Source organism: Sphaerodactylus townsendi, linkage group LG16 (assembly GCF_021028975.2).
Source record: "Sphaerodactylus townsendi isolate TG3544 linkage group LG16, MPM_Stown_v2.3, whole genome shotgun sequence".
In the NCBI taxonomy this organism is placed as follows: domain Eukaryota; kingdom Metazoa; phylum Chordata; class Lepidosauria; order Squamata; family Sphaerodactylidae; genus Sphaerodactylus; species Sphaerodactylus townsendi.
In genome coordinates this window covers 21,850,295-21,867,819 of record NC_059440.1, presented here as the reverse complement: position 1 = coordinate 21,867,819, position 17,525 = coordinate 21,850,295, and the positions used below count along the sequence as shown (strand labels likewise).

At 48.0% G+C, this 17,525-nt stretch overlaps 1 protein-coding gene across 3 annotated transcripts in view; it reads left to right on the top strand.

Annotated features, from left to right (window-relative positions):
• Positions 1-1,196: 1,196 nt before the first annotated feature.
• Positions 1,197-17,525, top strand: part of AJAP1 (adherens junctions associated protein 1) — a 132,919-nt gene continuing 116,590 nt past the window's right edge. For 2 of the 3 annotated variants that reach the window (XM_048519533.1, XM_048519531.1), the window contains exon 1: positions 2,445-2,526. In XM_048519533.1, coding sequence (XP_048375490.1) covers positions 2,495-2,526 — 32 coding nt within the window. In that variant the 5' untranslated portion in view covers positions 2,445-2,494. Of the gene's footprint in view, positions 1,737-2,444; positions 2,527-17,525 lie in introns of those variants that run through there. The other variant, XM_048519532.1, reaches the window with a different exon arrangement.

Here is a 17,525-nt window from a genome sequence, read left to right as displayed (position 1 = left end):
CTAGGATGGTCCAAATCCCCTCTCTGGAAACTCCTTGGGTGACTTTGGGTCAATCTCTCTCCCAACCGAGCCTACCTCGCAGGACTGTGGTTGTAAGGATCAAATAGAGGGAGGGGAATGAGATTGTAAACTGCGCCGTTGTGGGAGAAAAGCGAAGCATCAATATACAACTTTACCATTCCTTTCTGACCACACCCCCTCCACTGAAGATACTTTAGCCAGAGGACTGAATCAGTTTAGGAATATCAAGGATGCACTGAGTTCTCCTCTGCGGCAGTGTTAGAACAGGACATGGGTAAAACCCTGGGGGGTTTGCAATAGTCATAACTCAAGCTAGAGAGAACTGTCGTAGGGCAGAGGGAGAGAGCTGTTCTCCAAAACCATGCTCAGAATAGCCCTGCGAGGTGGGCCTGAGCCATAGGGACGGAGGCCCAAGGCCATACATTCTGCAACCTTAACTGTGCATAGCCCAAAATAAATCTCAAAGAATTCAGCAGGATCTTCACTCTGGTAAGAGTGCCCGTGATCTTTATAGCCGTGATCGGAGCTCAATTTCAACCTGACACTCCATCCACTGCCCTCACTCACTGCCCAGTTCTGGGTACATGTATGTGAACGTCAGACCCCGCTGTTTTCAACGGAACCTGCTGCCAGATGCGATTGCATTAGTCGAGCGAGGGGCTCTCTCTTTCAACGCTGCTGGAAAATCGAATCCCTTGAGCAGCTGGCCCACATCTGCATAGTACAAAAAGCAGTACTACCCACCCCCGTTCTCAGCGAGGAGCATTAACCACGGAACTCGCTGCCACAAGATGCAGCATAGATGCATTTATTTAAAGGGATATATCTACTAACTATATTAGTTCCAGGTAATTTCCAGGTGCAGGAGCAGTCTACCTCAAAATCCTAGCTGATGTGGAACAAAAAACAGTGGGGGCAAGGAGCGGGTTGTTGGAGACGAAGACTACGACTACTCGCTGACGGCCGCCAGCTTTCGGCTCAGGTGCGCCGCGCTCTAACCCTTAGCCCGCACTGCCTCTCCTTCCTTCCTACGTCTCCGTAGGGCCTGCCCCCACGTTCTCCCGGCCGGCAGGGGGGGCTCACTGATCCCGGGGTTCAACCCCCCCCCCCAGCTCTGGGGGTGACGTCAGGCAGGGCTGGACCACGCGGCGGCGGCGGCGGCGGCGGCGGAGCGAAGGAGCGACTCGGAGGCAGCGTCGAGCTGCGGCTCCCGGAGACCGTTCAGCCGGCCGGCTGGAGGAGCAGCAGCCCGGGCCAGGACATCCATCGGCGGCCTCTTCGGGGAGGGGGGTGTCCATGGGTCCCCGGGGCTCCCTTGGAGGGGGACCAGCCTAGGGACCCCCGGTCGGGGGAGGATTAGAGGGGAGCCCCACTCCCCCGCCTCCCTACCTCCCAACTTGCGCACCCACTTTTGGGGGGCCACCATGCCGGGACAGACATAGGCTGCACCCCCTTCAGGGGCTGGAATCGGGACCCGGCTTTGGTGCCTGCAAACTCTTCGGTTCTCAGCCCCTCCGGTTGATTTCCCCCCACCCCAGTTGATCCAAAGCGAAGGACCCTCCTCACCCCCCCACCCCACCCGCAGGACTGCGTCCCCCCCATGTACCCCTCTAGTAGCACACATGGCGGGGCTGTGAGCATCTGATCCTCCCCCGCCCCCCCACTCCTGGGATCCAAGACGTGACAATGTGGATACATCAGTTTTTAGTTTCCAGGTAAGAGATCTCGGCGTGGGGGGCGGGGGTGTGGAAGGGGTACCTTTTGCAATGGGGAGGGCGCTTTTAGTCAGGGGGAGGGTATGAATGCGTTCGTTGTGGGAGATTTGGGGGGGACTTGAGGGATGCTCGGACGAGTGGCTGATTCCCAAGGTTTCTCCTTAAGAATTGGTGTGTGTGGGTTGTGTGTGTGTGTGTTGTGTGCTGTAGATGACCTTCTGCATAACTTCTTGTAAAAGAGAGACAGAGAGAGAGAGAGAATGGAGGGTCCGGCTGCCAACCTCCCAAAGCAGGGCAAACTCCCTTCTGTCGCTCTTAGGTTGCACAGACTTGCTCCAGTGGCACAGAGGAGACTCAGTTCTCTGGTTCTGGAAGGGGAAGATGCTCAGGGAAAGGACCTCGGCCCACCTCCTTCCAAACTGGACTGCACCCCGCTGGGGGCTGCCCTTGAAGTTGAGGCTGGCTTTTTCCCCTGCCTCCGATCTAGAATTGGGGTCAGTGCTTTTATGCGAGCTGAGAAGATCTCCCTAGGTGGGTGCGTTTGCACAGCTGCCTCCCTCCAGACTTCCAGCCGGAGGCATGTTTACCCTGGAGTGCTGTAGGTCTTACTCCCAAGAAAGTGTGCCGAGCATGAAAAGGGGAGGGGGAGCACAGACCGGAGTCCAGACCGCCTGATCAGCTCCCATAAGACTGCCGAGGAGCGGAATCGGCGCATCAGAGTGGCAGGCGCTTGCAAGCCTGTGCAAACTCGCCTGCCAATGGTTAACAGACCTCCATGTACAGGCAAGAGGTAACTCTTTTAAGTTTCAAGGGGAGTTTTATGCAACAGCCGTCTTGCACACCCAGAGACATGTGCTCTGGGCATGGCGCCTGCAGTTGGCATCTCGGTGCGCTCAAATCAGGGGAAGGAGAAAGGGTAGAAAGTTGATTAAACGAACAGTGAGACCTCATTGTGGTTCGTCTTGAAATGATTAGGATTTTGCTTTGGCTTAAGATGATCATGCTCTCTCCACCTACTGGCTGGGAATAAGTGTGCTGGGAGGAATGCTGAGCTTGGCTGGCCTGCCCTTTGGCTCTGGGAAGAACACACGTGCAAAAATGTCCCCCGACATGCTAGCGGTTCGATAGCTCGACTTGTAGGCGGAAGGGGGTTTGCTGTTCCTTGAAGATCAGATGTTGCTACAAGACTCGAGCATGTGTGTGTGCGGGGGAGAGAAATAGTAAAAGCAGAGTTGTTCTTCATGTGTCTCTCCACTGGGATGCAGCAGACGCCTGGTTTGTGTTAGACGGAAGCGTGGAACCAAACTCGGTTTTTTTTGGCTTCCACCTGTGAACAAAATGCCTCCCTCTTTCACAGGAGAAAATGAGGCCCTTTTAGGAGTTTGGATGCTTTGCACAGAGAGAGAGAGAGAGAGAGAGAGAGAGAGAGAGAGAGAGAGAGGCGGGCCTCATGTTGTTCTTTTGGAATAGGGGACCAGGTGTTAAGGCAGAAGGGACTCAGGACTGTCCCAGCAATTGACACCCTGCCGTAATTTCTCTGCCTTCCTCCAGTCCCGAGGGACCTAGGGTTGGGTGCTGTGTATCTAAGGTCCAGTCCCCACGTGCTGACCTGTGGATCTCGAGGAGTTAAAAAAAACCCCATTCTGGTTCAAGCAGGATGCTGATTTGAGCTTGGCTCAGTGACGGCTGTCAATTCCCAGATAATTCAAGGACTGGCTCTTGATGGATCGGTGGACTCCCTGGCTTTCTCGAGGTTCAGTATCCCGTCATGGCCTTCCCTTGAACACTGGTGCGATTCACAAAACTGATAAATGACGCCTTATGTTTAACTTGCCGGCTCGGTATGACTTCCTCCTGAAATCTCCCTTTCTCCACACCCCCCGCCCCCCGGCCCTGCTTCACAGCATCAGAAATGACTGTAGATTATTGTTTCAAGGAACAGCCCTAAATCAGATAATGGGTCCCTCTAGCTTGGCGTTCTGGACTCTGCCTAATTGCATTTCTGCAGCACTTGCTTTTCGAAACTCTTTTAACGAGACATCTCAGAAATCGAATCCATCACCTTCATCTTGAGATGCTGTGCTAAACTGTAACAATCCTGCTTGCTGCATGGCATGTGTCTGTGTTCAGACCCTCGAGGCCATTTTCTCCTTCATAGGCTGGGTTAAGCTGGTTCGCTCTTGTTTCCTGCACACGACACATTGTCGTCGGGACGGGAAAGATGCATTGCTTGGTTTGCGCAAGGCAATGGTGTGGTGTGCAGGGTCCTATAATGGGAAGAAGCTGCTCTCGAGCTGTTCTACAGGCCTCTCCCGACCCCTCATGCCCCCCTTTCCTTGGTCATTTGGGCTTGTTTCTCCTCACACGGGAGGATACTTTGGGTTTGGGGCTGTTTGAAAATTTCGTGCACAGGAATGCGGAAAGTAGGGCGTATTGCTGTGGTAGAAGCTGTTCACGATTCTCCTAGCCCACTGTGGGCTGTGCTTCATGGTCCTCTTGTGGATATGAGTGACAGACCAAGAAATCATCTCCAGATGCTGGAGCTAATTGTGTCCCTTCTTTAAGAGTGCCGGTGTGGAGGCGTTATGCAACATTTTTTTTAAAAATCGTTGCTGCAAAGTCATATAAAACTGATGTTTGATTTTTGTTCCTCGGCTGCTGGAAGGAATGTGTGTGCGCGCCTGTGTGGGTCGGAACCGCTTCCTCCCAAACCTTCATGTTGGAAGAGTTTGCAAGAGAGCCGTTTCTCTTCAACAGTGTGGGCTGTCTGAGTAAGCGAGTGTCTAGCCTCAGCCTGAAATCCTAACAATCATTCAGGAAGATTTTCCAGGATAAATAAAACGAACTGGCAAAAAAATACAGATAAAATGGCAGCCCTGGCATATAACATTTATCATCAGTGCAACAGACAGGACATTTAAAGCTAGTTCCTTTCAATGTCAAAATGGTGCACAGAGTGGAAAAATATACCCACCTGTTCTTTTCTGTTTCCTTCCAGCCCTGGACTTGCTTTGCAAATTAGCTACTTTAAAGCAAACGACCTAACGAAATTAGGGACAAAGTTATTCCAAGATGGGTGGCAGTGTTTTCTTCGTGATGTCGTGAGATTTGTGTGTTTGCATTTGGTTGCTACAGCTGGCTGCATGGAATACCAGATAAGCCTGCATGTTTGTTCAGATGTTTGCTGTCCCCATGGTCTTTAGGAGCAGGAAATTCTAGCTGTGGTGCAGACATTAGTGGGTCGGTCGTGGCGGAATCTAGGAGGTCACAAGTAGAAGGTATTGGCTCTCACCCAATGAAATACATATGGAGCTGAAATCAAGCCAAAGGGAAGCAGTGGGACAAACATAAAATCAAGGTCCTGCTGTCTCTTCTGATCCCTGGCATTTTTTAAAAAAGAGGTATTCATGTATACCTTTCACTGTGTCCAGAAAATTGTAGTCACGTTGCCAATTTGTGCCTGCCTCTACCAATCCAGCACATGAAAACCTGCTTAGGTGTGTCCATATCCCTGTAGAGTTGCCAGCTCTGGATTTGGAAATCCCTGGAGATTTGGGGCTGCACCCTGGGGAAGGCAGGATGTGGTCATAGAGTTGCAAGTGGCCAGACAGGGTAATATAACATCACTGGGGAAATAGTCCTCAGGAAGCAGCAGTGGGGTAGGAGGTTAAGAGCTCGTGTATCTAATCTGGAGGAACCGGGTTTGATTCCCAGCTCTGCCGCCTGAGCTGTGGAGGCTTATCTGGGGAATTCAGATTAGCCTGTACACTCCCACACACGCCAGCTGGGTGACCTTGGGCTAGTCACAGCTTCTCGGAGCTCTCTCAGCCCCACCCACCTCACAGGGTGTTTGTTGTGAGGGGGGAAGGAGATTGTAAGCCCCTTTGAGTCTCCTGCAGGAGAGAAAGGGGGGATATAAATCCAAACTCCTCCTCCTCCTCCTCCTCTTCTTCTTCTTCTTCTTCTTCTTCTTCTTCTCCTCCTCCTCCTCCTCCTCCTCCTCCTCCTCCTCCTCCCCCCTCCCTCCTCCTCCTCCTCCTCCTCCTCCTCCTCCTCCTCCTCCGAAGTGGCCATTTTCTCCCCTGCAACTGACCTCTGTAGTGTGAAGATCAGTTGTCATTCCGGGAGATATCCAGGACTCACCTGGGGGTTGGCAACCCTAGGCTTTGGTAAATTTGGAGAGTGGAGTTAATTTTATCTGCTCATGTGGACTAGAGGCTCACAGTTCTGTGATACAGGCTTCCCAGCTTTGGCACCACGTTTCCTTGAATCCTGGGAGGCTGTGAGCCTGTTCAAACATGTTTGTACATCAGGCTGTGATATATGGTGAAAAAAACAGAACTTGTGATATGGATAATTAAGGAAGGGATTGCATATCAAACAGCCAATAACACAAGGCCTCGAAAGAAATCGGTGGTGAGGCTCCATTTGGATTTGAATCCGATTACCCCTTCTTTAAAGGGCCAGGCTGTGAGGGACTGGCTAGAGATGATGATGAGTTTGGATTTATAACTCACTTTTCCCAACTGCAAAGAGTCTCAAAGCAGCTTACCAACTCCTTCCCTTCCTCTCCCCACAATACACAGTTTATCCCCACAACAGAAATCTTGTGAGGTAAGTGGGGCTCAGAGAGTTAGAAAAGAACAGTGACTAACCCAAGATCACCTAGCAGCCTGTTGAAGTGGGAAAACAAACCTGGTTCACCAGATCAAAGTCCGCTTTCATGTGGAGGAGCAGGGAATCAAACCCATTTCTCCAGGTCAGAGTCCACTACTCTTAACCACTATACCATGGTGGCTCCAGATCTGAATTCTGGAGGCCTGGGCCTGTTGCCATGGGAAGACAGTAGCAGAACGCATAGCAAAATACACACTGTGGCAATATATAATGATGAATCAACATGACGTGGGTGGTATAAAAAGGTATTTCTGCCTAGGGGCTTTTGGTGGATGTCAACAGTCTTGCAAACAAGATATCTACGAGATGGGTGGAAATGCAGAAAAGGGACAATGAAATGGTCAAAGGGGTGGAACATCTTCTGTATGAGGAAAGACTAAAGCATTTGAGGCTTTTTAGGTTTAGGTGAAAGATGACCAAATGGGGACATGATAGAGATTTTTTAATTTATGCCCAGGGTGGACAAAAGGACATCAGCTGCATCTATTCTTGGCTTGGTTAGATCTAGCCACATGCCTTAGTTACATCTATGCTGGACTCCTGCAATGTGCTCTACTCAGGGCTACACTTGAAGACTGTTTGAAAGCTGCAGCTGGTGGCTAGACTGCTGGTCTGGGCCAGCTACTAACATCATGTGACCCTGATATTACAGCAGTTACTTTGGCTACCAGTCTGTTCCTGAGTGCAGTTCAAGGTGTTGGTTTAGTCCTTTAACGTCCCACATGACTTGGGACCTGGTTATCTGAAGGATCATCTTCTATACTTTCCTGCCTAGGAATCGAGATTACAGGGAGAAGCCGTTCTTACTGTCCAACCAATCAGGTCAGCTCATCTGGGGCACAGAAGAGAGGGCCTTTTTGATGGCAGCCCCGATGATTATGGAACAACCTCCCCAGGAGAGCGCATGCCCCCTCACTTTGGAATTCCAGGAGGCTGTTAAAGAGGGTTTCATGTAGGACTGGCTCGGACTACTTTAGTTTGAACTAAATGATAGTTTGCAAGAGTTTAGGTGCCTGGTCAAGTCGACTCTCTGTACTACGGGGATCCCTTCTGGGCAGTGCCTCCCCTTTCCTCCCCCCCTTCCACTCCCTTTTATTTGGTACCTGCTCACCTGTACTGGCTTCCAATTGGTTCAGCCCCAGTTCAATGTCTGAAATGTGTCGGGGGTAATTCAGGGGGATGTATGATTATGTATTCTTAGGAGGAGGGGTTGGGGTGGGTGATGGGTGATGGGAGATGGTGTTTAAAGGAGATATTATGATGGTTTTATGATTGCTTTTATGGTGTTTTTAGGATTGTACCCTGCCCAGGGATTTTGGTGACGGTTGGAAAATAAGCACACAGGGAATAAATAAACAAAGTAAGAGGAGATTCAAAACTGTGGCCTTTTATTTCTTTATAACTATTTTTAATTCATATTGGAAGTCACCTGGAGTTCTGCAAGGTTGCAAGGCAGCTAGTAGTAGATTTCTATAAAGAAATAGCGCAACCCCAAAGATACGTGGACACCGCCATGTTTTCGTCTGGTGGTCAAGCTCTGAGAACTCATTTGAATGGCTGGAGAGTGCTTAGTGCTTTGGACTTGCAAAGAGTGGAGGGGACCGGGCAGAAGAGAAGGACCTGCCAACTGTCCTATAAGCACCCTGGAGAGCTCCTAGAATTGCTAGAGATTCATTTTCCTGGGGGAAATAGCTGCTTTGGATTCTATGGCATTAAACCTGCTGAGATCCCTCCTCAAACCCTCTGCTCCCTAGGCTCCCCCCCCCCCAAATCTCCAGGAATTTCCCAACAGGGAGTTTGCAACCTAGAGTTGGGCCAATGAAAAGCCTAGCAGTGGCAGAATTGGGGGCCACCTGCTCTTTTCCCATCCTTCTTAGGAGAAGTAACAGGGAGGCAGGCCAGGAAAGAAGGCTGTGGGTAGCAACACTGGAGACAGGACCATGATTGGGGTCGTGTTCTGCCACCCCTGGTGCCCCCTGTCCTTCTGGGGCTCTTGGCCTAGGTCTGTCTACTGGGCAGGATTGCCCTCAAAGGAACACCACCCATTATACCACATAGTGGTAATAAAACAGAATGTTAAAGATGGTGGGAGAATACCAAACCACTATGTCACTTCCTAGGGAAACCTGGAAGTGGTGTAGTGTAGCTCTAGGAATCACTGGAAACTCTATAATAAAACCATACCATGAGGTATGGCACACTCTAGTGGAAGCCAAGTTCCTCTGCAAAAGGTCTAGCCACTGCAGAGTCTATACCCCCATATATTTATGATATGTACACATTTCTCATGGTGCTTAGTGCTTAAAAGTGTTGTTGAAAGTTGTAACATCCTCGAGGCACTGAAACTGAGCTTCCCTGGTGAATTAATGGCAGTTCCGAGCCCCCCGTGGCCGCCGAGGAACCAGCCCCCCTGATGAAACTTATTAGGAAAAACAGAGCAAAAACATAAACCACCCCAAATATTATTCATTATTGTGGAGCTAATGGGATGGTACCTTGGGGCCAGTTTTCTGTTGCTTGAATGTTGGTTTGTGTTGCTAAGAATGCATTATGAAAGCAGCAGGAGAGAGAGGGGAAGAGAAATGGGGAAACAAAGGGAGGCAGAAACGAGGGTTTTTGAAAGAACAATTCTCATCATTTTACAGCCTTTGATTACCTCCGTGTCGCGCTTCCTCTCAGAGCTGTATGTCAGCTTTCCTCCTCGGGCACATCGTCGCGGCAAACAGACGCCATTATCGCTGCCCTTTTAGTCAGAGCAGCCCTGAGTTTAACCACTGTTTCTTTGCCATTCTGCAGCGAGGGGGTGGGGGTAGGGATGCCAGCCGCCAGGTGTGATGTGGGACCTCCTGGGATCACAGCTCTTCTCCAGGCTACGGAGATCAGTTCCCCTGGAGAAGTGCATGCTAAGGAGGGGAGACTTCATGGCATTGTGCCCCACTGATGACTCTGCCCTCCCCACACTCCATTCCCAAAGCTCCAGGAGTTTCACAGTCTGAATCTAGCAATCCAGGCCCTCTATTCCTGCTGGTGGTCAGGCGGTATCTGGTAACCCCCTACATGAAAATAAAATTTGGCGTCACCTCTTTTGCCTTTGATTCCTGTACCGCCGGGCCTTACAGCTTACCACTCACCTGTCCCGCTGTATGTGAATACCCTCTTCCCAATTAGGCAGGATGATTCAGAAAACTCATGCAGACAGTTGCTCTGAAGCCCCTTCCGCACATGCAGACTAATGCACTTTCAATGCACTTTCAAAGCACTTTGCAGCTGGATTTTACTGTGCGGAAGAGCAAAATCCACTTGCTATTGTGAAAGGGGATTGAAAGAGCATTATTCTGCATGTGCGGAAGGGGCCTGAGTGAGAAAGTTTGCCTTGGGTTGTCCTTGCAGATCCTGTCCAGATGAACAAAAGAGTTCAGCATCCAGATGTTTCCCCAGATTTGTCACCAGTGCTGATAGGTCCTCGTTCGGAATGCCTGTTCCAAAGATCATGCGGAAAAGCCAGTTGCATGAAGTTTGAAGCTGTTTTGTCCTGGGACAATTCAGTTTGTTAGTTCCTGTCAAAAGGTACAAATGATAAGACTATACATGGATGCAGCTGTGTGGTAGAATGGGTGTCCATCTCAACTTCCCTTCTCCAAGTAAAAAACAGAGCAAGCATATAGGCTTACTGATGGAGTTTCAAGGATTTTGAAAGATTTTCCCCCTTCTGTGTGAGAGAAATGCTCATCTTATTATTTTTATTTAGATGTTCACATCTTGCCCTTATCACGAATGAGAATCAAAGTAGTTGCTTTGGGTTTTCTGGGCTGTGTGGCCATGGTCTGGTAGTTTTTGTTGTTAACATTTTGCCTGTATCTATGGCTGACATGTCACTGTGAGATGTGCTTCTCCCTGTGGCACAGAAAAACATCTCACTGTGAAACAGTTCTCCCCATGACATACCTCTGAAAATGGCAGCCATAGATGATGAAGAAGAAGAGTTTGGATTTAAACTCTGCCTTTCTCTCCTGTAAGGAGACTCAAAGGAGCTTACATGCTCCTTTTCCTCCCTCTCCCCACAACAGACACCATGTGAGGTGGGTGGGGTTGAGAGAGTTCTGAGAAAACTGTGACTAGCTCAAGGTCACCCAGCAGGCTTCGTGTGTAGGAGTGGGGAAATAAATCTGGTTCACCAGATAAGAGTCTGGCACTCAGGTGGAGGAATGGGGAATCAAACCCAGTTCTCCACATTAGAGTCCACCTGCTCATAACCATTAAACCACAGGGGTGAGATGTTAGGAGCACAAACTACCAGACCACAGCCACACAGCCCAGAAAACCCAGAACAGCCAGTTGAGTCTGGCCATGAAAGCCTTTGACAATGCCTAGAATCACGTTGTTCCCCCTTGTCCATTTTATCTTCATAATAACAATCCTGGGAGGCAGCAAGACAGTGAGCTGGGCCCCAGTCACTCAGTAAGCTTCCAAGGCAGGATTTGAACCAGGGTTTCCCATATCCTTGTCTGACCAGCTGATGTCCCTGAAACCCCCATTCCTCTGGCTTTAGCGCCTGAAGCAGTTTTCAGAACGCACAAACAGTTGCACCAATCTTCCCTGTTGGAGCTCCCATTTTTAAGGAGGCCACAATTTCCCAGCTGACAGGAAAGAAGACCTTCGGAGCCTCAGGAGCAACCCCTCTTCCCACGCACACTCCCTTTCTCCGTAGCATGAATAATTCGCTGCAATAACACTGGGAATCAGCACGCCCTTGCCTCGCGTTGCATGTGCACGTATGCGCTCGATGAGGTGACGGATGGGAAGCTGACTCAGTTGCTTAGCAGTCTGCCTTTCTGCTCACTATCTTTTATTCAGAAGCGCCCGGCCCCTGGGCAGAGAAAGCTGAAACAGCTACTGAGAGATTCCCCTTTTCTTGATCTCCGGAGAAACGCTGGCTTGGCAGTTTTCTCTTGTATCCTCCAGCGGTCAAGCAGTGGCTACATTATGCATGCCAGACTGGAGTGGCATTCGACTCCCCCCACCCACCCACTCTCCCACCTCCATACTGGTCTATTTCCCTCCCCCTTCCACTAAATTAGCTTCCAGACCTTACAACATGTGCCTTCTGTTTTGGCCCACTGATTCCGAGATTTTTCCAGCAGCGGCCTCTTGCAAGAATGCGTCCCTACTCATCCGTGTCGGTAACAATTACACCTTGGATTGTTGTGTGCCTGTGTACACCAAGATATCGGATCCAGCGGCCTCGCTGCCCATCTGCTAAGGGCAGCGGCGTGCCTCACAGAGCCTCTGTCTGATTAGAGCAGGCAGTTGCTACATTCATTCCCTAAGGATACAAGAGACAAGGGTCATGCAAGTTGCTGTGGAGATGACAGGCCTTGGGTCTTTATATAGGAGATGGCAGTCGATCAGGGACACGCACGAGCACATCACAGCACAATGTGGATTCGGACCGAGGGAGGGAGTCTTGAACCAGTCCCTCTCTTGTGGCGTAACCAGCCTCGCAGGGTCGTCGTTCCAGGGATAAAGTAGCGGGGATGTTTTAATCAGCTTTGAGGTACCATTTGGGAGGAAAGAGAGCCAGCATGGTACAGTGATTATGAGCTGGTGAATCTAATCTGGAGAACCAGGTTTGATTCCCCACTCCTCCACATGAACAGTGGACTCTGATCTGGTGAACCAGGTTTGTGCCCCTCCTACACTTGAAGCCTGCTGGAGTGACCATGGGCTAGTCACAGTTTTCTCAGAACTTTGGTCGTCCAGGGAAAATGGCACTGTGAACAGACCAGCCTTCGGGATCTGTCTGCCGTACTTTACTGAAAGACGTGATTGTGGGCAATTGTTGGCATTAGGGCAGACAGGGTCTGTTCATAGCCCTGCCAACAACTTCTGGAAGCTGTTAATTCAGTTGGTGAGCTGGTTTGGGACTTCTTGTGTTTGTTTTTTTTTGTTGACCCACTAGCCCAGATACAACCCAGGATCAGTAATATGTGGGTCAGCCGTTAGGCTTATAGAAGATGCCTTTCCGTTGTTTCACCCTTCCATTCTCTGGATTTTTTACTTTCACCTTTTTGTGGATGCTATCGTTTTGGGGGACTTTATATTATTACTCTCTTTCCGACGTTCTTTTTTCTGCCAACTCTCTGTTGCTCTGTTGTCCTGTTTTGTAAAATAAATAAATAAGGTTAAAAACTGTTCTGTCAGAACTCTCTCAGCCCCAATGACTTCATAAGGTGTCTGTTGGGGAGGGGGGAGAACTGGACTATACATCCCAGGGACGCTCCATCCTCCACACAACCCAGTAGTGGGTTAAAATCGAAGCCAAACTTAATGAGTTGGGCATTTCCTTGGAGGACCTGCTAATGCTAACAGAGCAGGAGGTCTATGGGGCTATCAAGAAGAGATCTTTTGACAGAGAGTTTCAACAGATGCTAGAGGAAGCTAATAAAACCTGTTCCCCGATCTCTCTGGGAATACCTGTGGATAGATTAATTGTAGCCCAGTACCTTTATCTCCTGGTTGAGGCCCGGTGGCATAAAGCAATCACCTTAGCTAGGTGTAATGCCCTGCCTTCTTCCTTTAGCCTTGGACGCCACCTTGGAATCCCACATAAAGAAAGGAAATGCCCGTGTGGCATGGGTTCTGTGGAAACAGTATCTCATATGCTGTTGAATTGTCCTTTTTATGAGATAGGTAAGAAGAAGCACATAATCCCCTTCCTGCATGGAACTGAAGGCATTACAGATAAACAGAAGGTTATATATCTTTTAAACAGCCACAACTACGAGCTGTTGGAAGCGGTGGCTAAATTTTTAAATGGTGTTATTTTAACTCGTCAGAAGTTGTAAAGTTGTAAAGGCTGTTATTATTCTGCTAAGTTAATCTTAAACTATTTATATGCCATTAAAGGTATTTGAAATCGATATACTTGTAATATGTGGGTCAGCCATTAGGCTTATAGAAGATGCCTTTCCGTTGTTTCACCCTTCCATTCTCTGGATTTTTTACTTTCACCTTTTTGTGGATGCTATCGTTTTGGGGGACTTTATATTATTACTCTCTTTCCGACGTTCTTTTTTCTGCCAACTCTCTGTTGCTCTGTTGTCCTGTTTTGTAAAATAAATAAATAAGGTTAAAAACTGTTCTGTCAGAACTCTCTCAGCCCCAATGACTTCATAAGGTGTCTGTTGGGGAGGGGGGAGAAAGGAAGGGGATTTTTAAGCCGCTTTGAGACTCCCTAGGGTTTAGAAAAGCAGGGTATAAATCCAAACTCTTCTATAAAATCTCAGGTAATAAATAATCCTCATAAATGGCCCTGTGAGGTAGGTTATGCTGAGGGGGAAAGAGTGAGTAGGCCAAAGCCAGTCATGGCAAACTGGGGACTTGCATCTAGCTCTCTGGGTGACTCTCTAACTGCTACACAGTTCTGCTTCATATTGGCCCCTGCTGCAGGAGATGGTTCCCAGATGGGGAAATGGAGACCGATTCCCAACATGTAGATGGAGGGGCATTGGGATGTCCCTGCTCCCTCTCAAATTTGTTTGGATATATACCACATTACAGATAAACAGAAGGTTATATATCTTTTAAACAATAACACCATTTAAAATAACACCATTTAAAATAACACCATTTAAAAATTTAGCCACCGCTTCCAACAGCTCGTAGTTGTGGCTGTTTAAATCTGTAATGCGCTTTGCATGCTGTGGGAAGGCATTTTTGGAATGATTGACATCCTCATCATATTCTATAAACCAACTATGCAAATAAGCCTCCAGAAGCTTTTACTAGCCATCTGCTCACACATCTGCTGGAGTTGTTTCTTTAGCACTGGGGATAGTCTCAATGGGGGCGGGGGGGGGGGAATGGAACCTAACAAGGTTCTTCTCATTCATACATGAGGTTGTCTGTTAGGGATATGCACTCAGGTATCTCTGGTCCAAATATATGCCCCCCCCCCCCCAAGTATCTTACTGGATTTTTGTGGGGGAGTGGATATTTGGGTATCTAGAAGATATTAAAGGTTTTTCAGGTACTGAATAACCAGGCCCTGAAAAATCTGGAAATAATTGAGTACATGGGGGAATATTCAGGACCAAAATTGAAGGCTCTCAGAACTGTTTTTCTTACATTTTTCCATGTGCATATAGGAGTCTCAGGTGACAGGAAGGGTGGGAGAGAGAGACAGTTCTCCCAAGTAATGGGATCCAACTTGGGGGGCAGGGCATGAGCTGTCAGCCCAATCATGATGATACTCTCATCCCTCCATGGTTTTCTAAGCATGGGCAGAGGATAAACAGCATGCAGTTGGACTCCATGTCATGGCTAGATCTTTTGGAGTGCTGCTTGCTGGGAAGATGTTGTTCTGTGCTTGCCTGCTCAACCTCTTCAGGACTGGCTTTCTAATTTGTATATATTAAAATATGATTTCAAGATTTTCTGTGTTGCTCTTCGTTTCCTGAGATGTTGTAGTTGCAGCGGGAGGGGAGCAATCCCTCCTCCATCTGGTTCTTTTAAAAGTAGTTTTTTCTTAGTATTTCTTGCACTATTTTTGTGCTGTTCTATTGACTTGTTTTAGAGTTGCTTTCCATTTGTTCTGTTTCTACAAGGTTTTTCTTATTTTAAAAAACAGATGTATGCTTTTTTGCAGAAGGGGTTGTCTAAAAATGTTTCTATTTTAAACAGTTGACCTTTTTTTGCATCCATCCAGCTGTTCTCCTATAGTTGTTTTAAAGCTTTTTCTGTGCTGTGTGTTTTGGAGAGGTTTGTGGTGTCCTGTTGGGTTTTGAAAAAACATTGTTGGAGTGGGTTCTAAAGAAAAATGTCTGATTATGCTTTTAACAGTTAACTGCAGGTGAGGGTTTAGGTATTTTGAAAACATGAGAGTTGTTGGGGTGGATTCTTTGATTTGACATTAGTCTCACTTGCCTGTGTTCTGGTGGGATTCTCTGGTTTGACATTGGTTCTGTTAGGCTTGTTGGTTTGCAATTGGAGGCTTTTTACCAGAGATTACTGTTGTGTGTTTGGCTGTTGGCTTCCTTGAATTTCCCCCCATGAGAAATAATGGAGACAACTAGGATATCTAGGGGCAGCTTGTTCATGGGTCGATAGAAGTTAACTCCTTGATCAAATTTGCTTGAAACTTGGCAGGACCTCTGTGGACAGGCAACACCAATATCCTCCCAAATTTAGTGTCATTTGGTGGGAAAAAAAGCAGCCACTTCAGCCTCTCTGGAAAATGGACCTTATAGGTAATAATGGAACCCAAATAGTTCTGGAATCTTGGGTGGGAGAGAAGAGAATGCAAATCCGAAAATGGTATTAGGGGGGCCAGCATACCCACAGATAATGGTATTTATGCAATTCCTGAATTATGAATCTGGAAAAAAAATACAGTTCATTAAAAAATTTTTAACTACTGATCATCTGGAGTTGCTCATCTTCACCAAAGGTAAAGGAGTTATACCCAAGGGAAGTATACATGCCAACTTCTGTTGGTCACAAATGGCTTCTGGTCACATTTCTGGAATTTCTGTGTGACAAAGATCCTGCAGAAAGACCAGTTTCTTCACCATTCCCCATTTTTTTAGCAGTACCAGTAGCTCTTATGTGGAGCTATGTGGACCTCTTATGTGAATCTATGTGGAGACAGCAGTGTAGCAAATCTGGGCTAGTATAGTTAGGACTAGAGCCAAAAAAACCAGTATTGACAACATAATGCTCAATTTGCTCAGAGGCATAGTGAGGGCAGTAGGCCAGGCAGAATGGCCCTTTCTTGTTGCTTCTGTACTTCTATCCTATTATAGTAAAGTATGTTCAGCAACCGATATCGAGGGAGGAGATGATCAGATACGTTTGTTTCTGCCCCGCTGTTTCTAATTGGACAACTACAACTTCTGAATTGAGTCACTGCCAGCCAAGTGGAGCCATATTTTGGGAGCTGAGGTTTAGTACTGGGAAACTATTTTGTGTGTCAAAATGATTCGCAAATTGCAACCTTTCATGGTCTCGGCCACAATATTTGCTTTCAGCTTTGATCTGCAAAATGCCAAAGCCACGGAGAGATCTGGGGAAGAAACTGCGGCTCGCTCTGCTCCACAGGCTGGGTACTGAAGCTGTAATTTTATGGACGGCTGATTGTATCAGCAATACTGCATTGTGTTCTTTGCAAGGGAAGCTGGTCGCTAAAAATTCCAGTGAGCCACAGTGCACGGCTGCGTGGGGTCAGGCAACTCATTGGTTTTGGTGAGGGGCAGTGCGGAAGAGAGGAGGCTCTTCCTTCATATCCGTTCCAGTCTTTATTCCCTTTGTTGCAAAAGGCACTGTTAAGAACTCCAGCCGCCCTGCCAACCCTCCTTCTGAATTCAGTTCTGGCCAATGCACACATTACAGAGTGTGCAGATTGGGTCTGGGGTCACAATGTATGTAACAGTCAAGCTGGACTTGTGGGATATTTTCAGTTCAAAAGAGTAATGAGCTCAAGGTGAAGGAAAAGCGATTCCACCTAAACATCAGGAAAAACTTCCTGACAGTAAGGACTGTTTGACAGTGGAATGCACTACCTCAGAACGTGGTGGAGTCTCCTTCTTTGGAGGTTTTTAAAGAGAGGCTAGATGGCCATCTGTCAGGAGTGCTTTGATTGTGTGTTCCTGCATTGCAGGGGGTTGGACTTGATGGCCCTTGGGGTCTCTTCCAACTCTATGATTTTATTGTTCTGAGAGGCAGTTCTGAGAGCCAACATGGCATAGTGGTTAAGAGTGGCAGACTCTAATCTGGTGCACCAGAATTGTGTCCCCATTCTTCCACATGAAGCCTGCTGGGAGACATTGGGTCTTTCATAGTTCCCTCAGAACTCTCTCAGCCCCACCTACCTCACAAGGTATCTGTGAGGGAGGAGAAGGGAGAGTGATTGCAAGCCCCTTTAAGAATCCTAAAAGGTAAAGTGGGATATGAAAACCAACTTTTCTTCTTCTAAAACCACAGTGTCCAGTTTTGATTAGGACTGTGGCACATCTGGAGAAAATCCCTCATCTTTCCCATTTTCCAATCCCAAAATGATCTGGGAGGGGGTGCTATTTGGCCCATGGAGTAAAGTATTAAAAATTCTGATTCTCC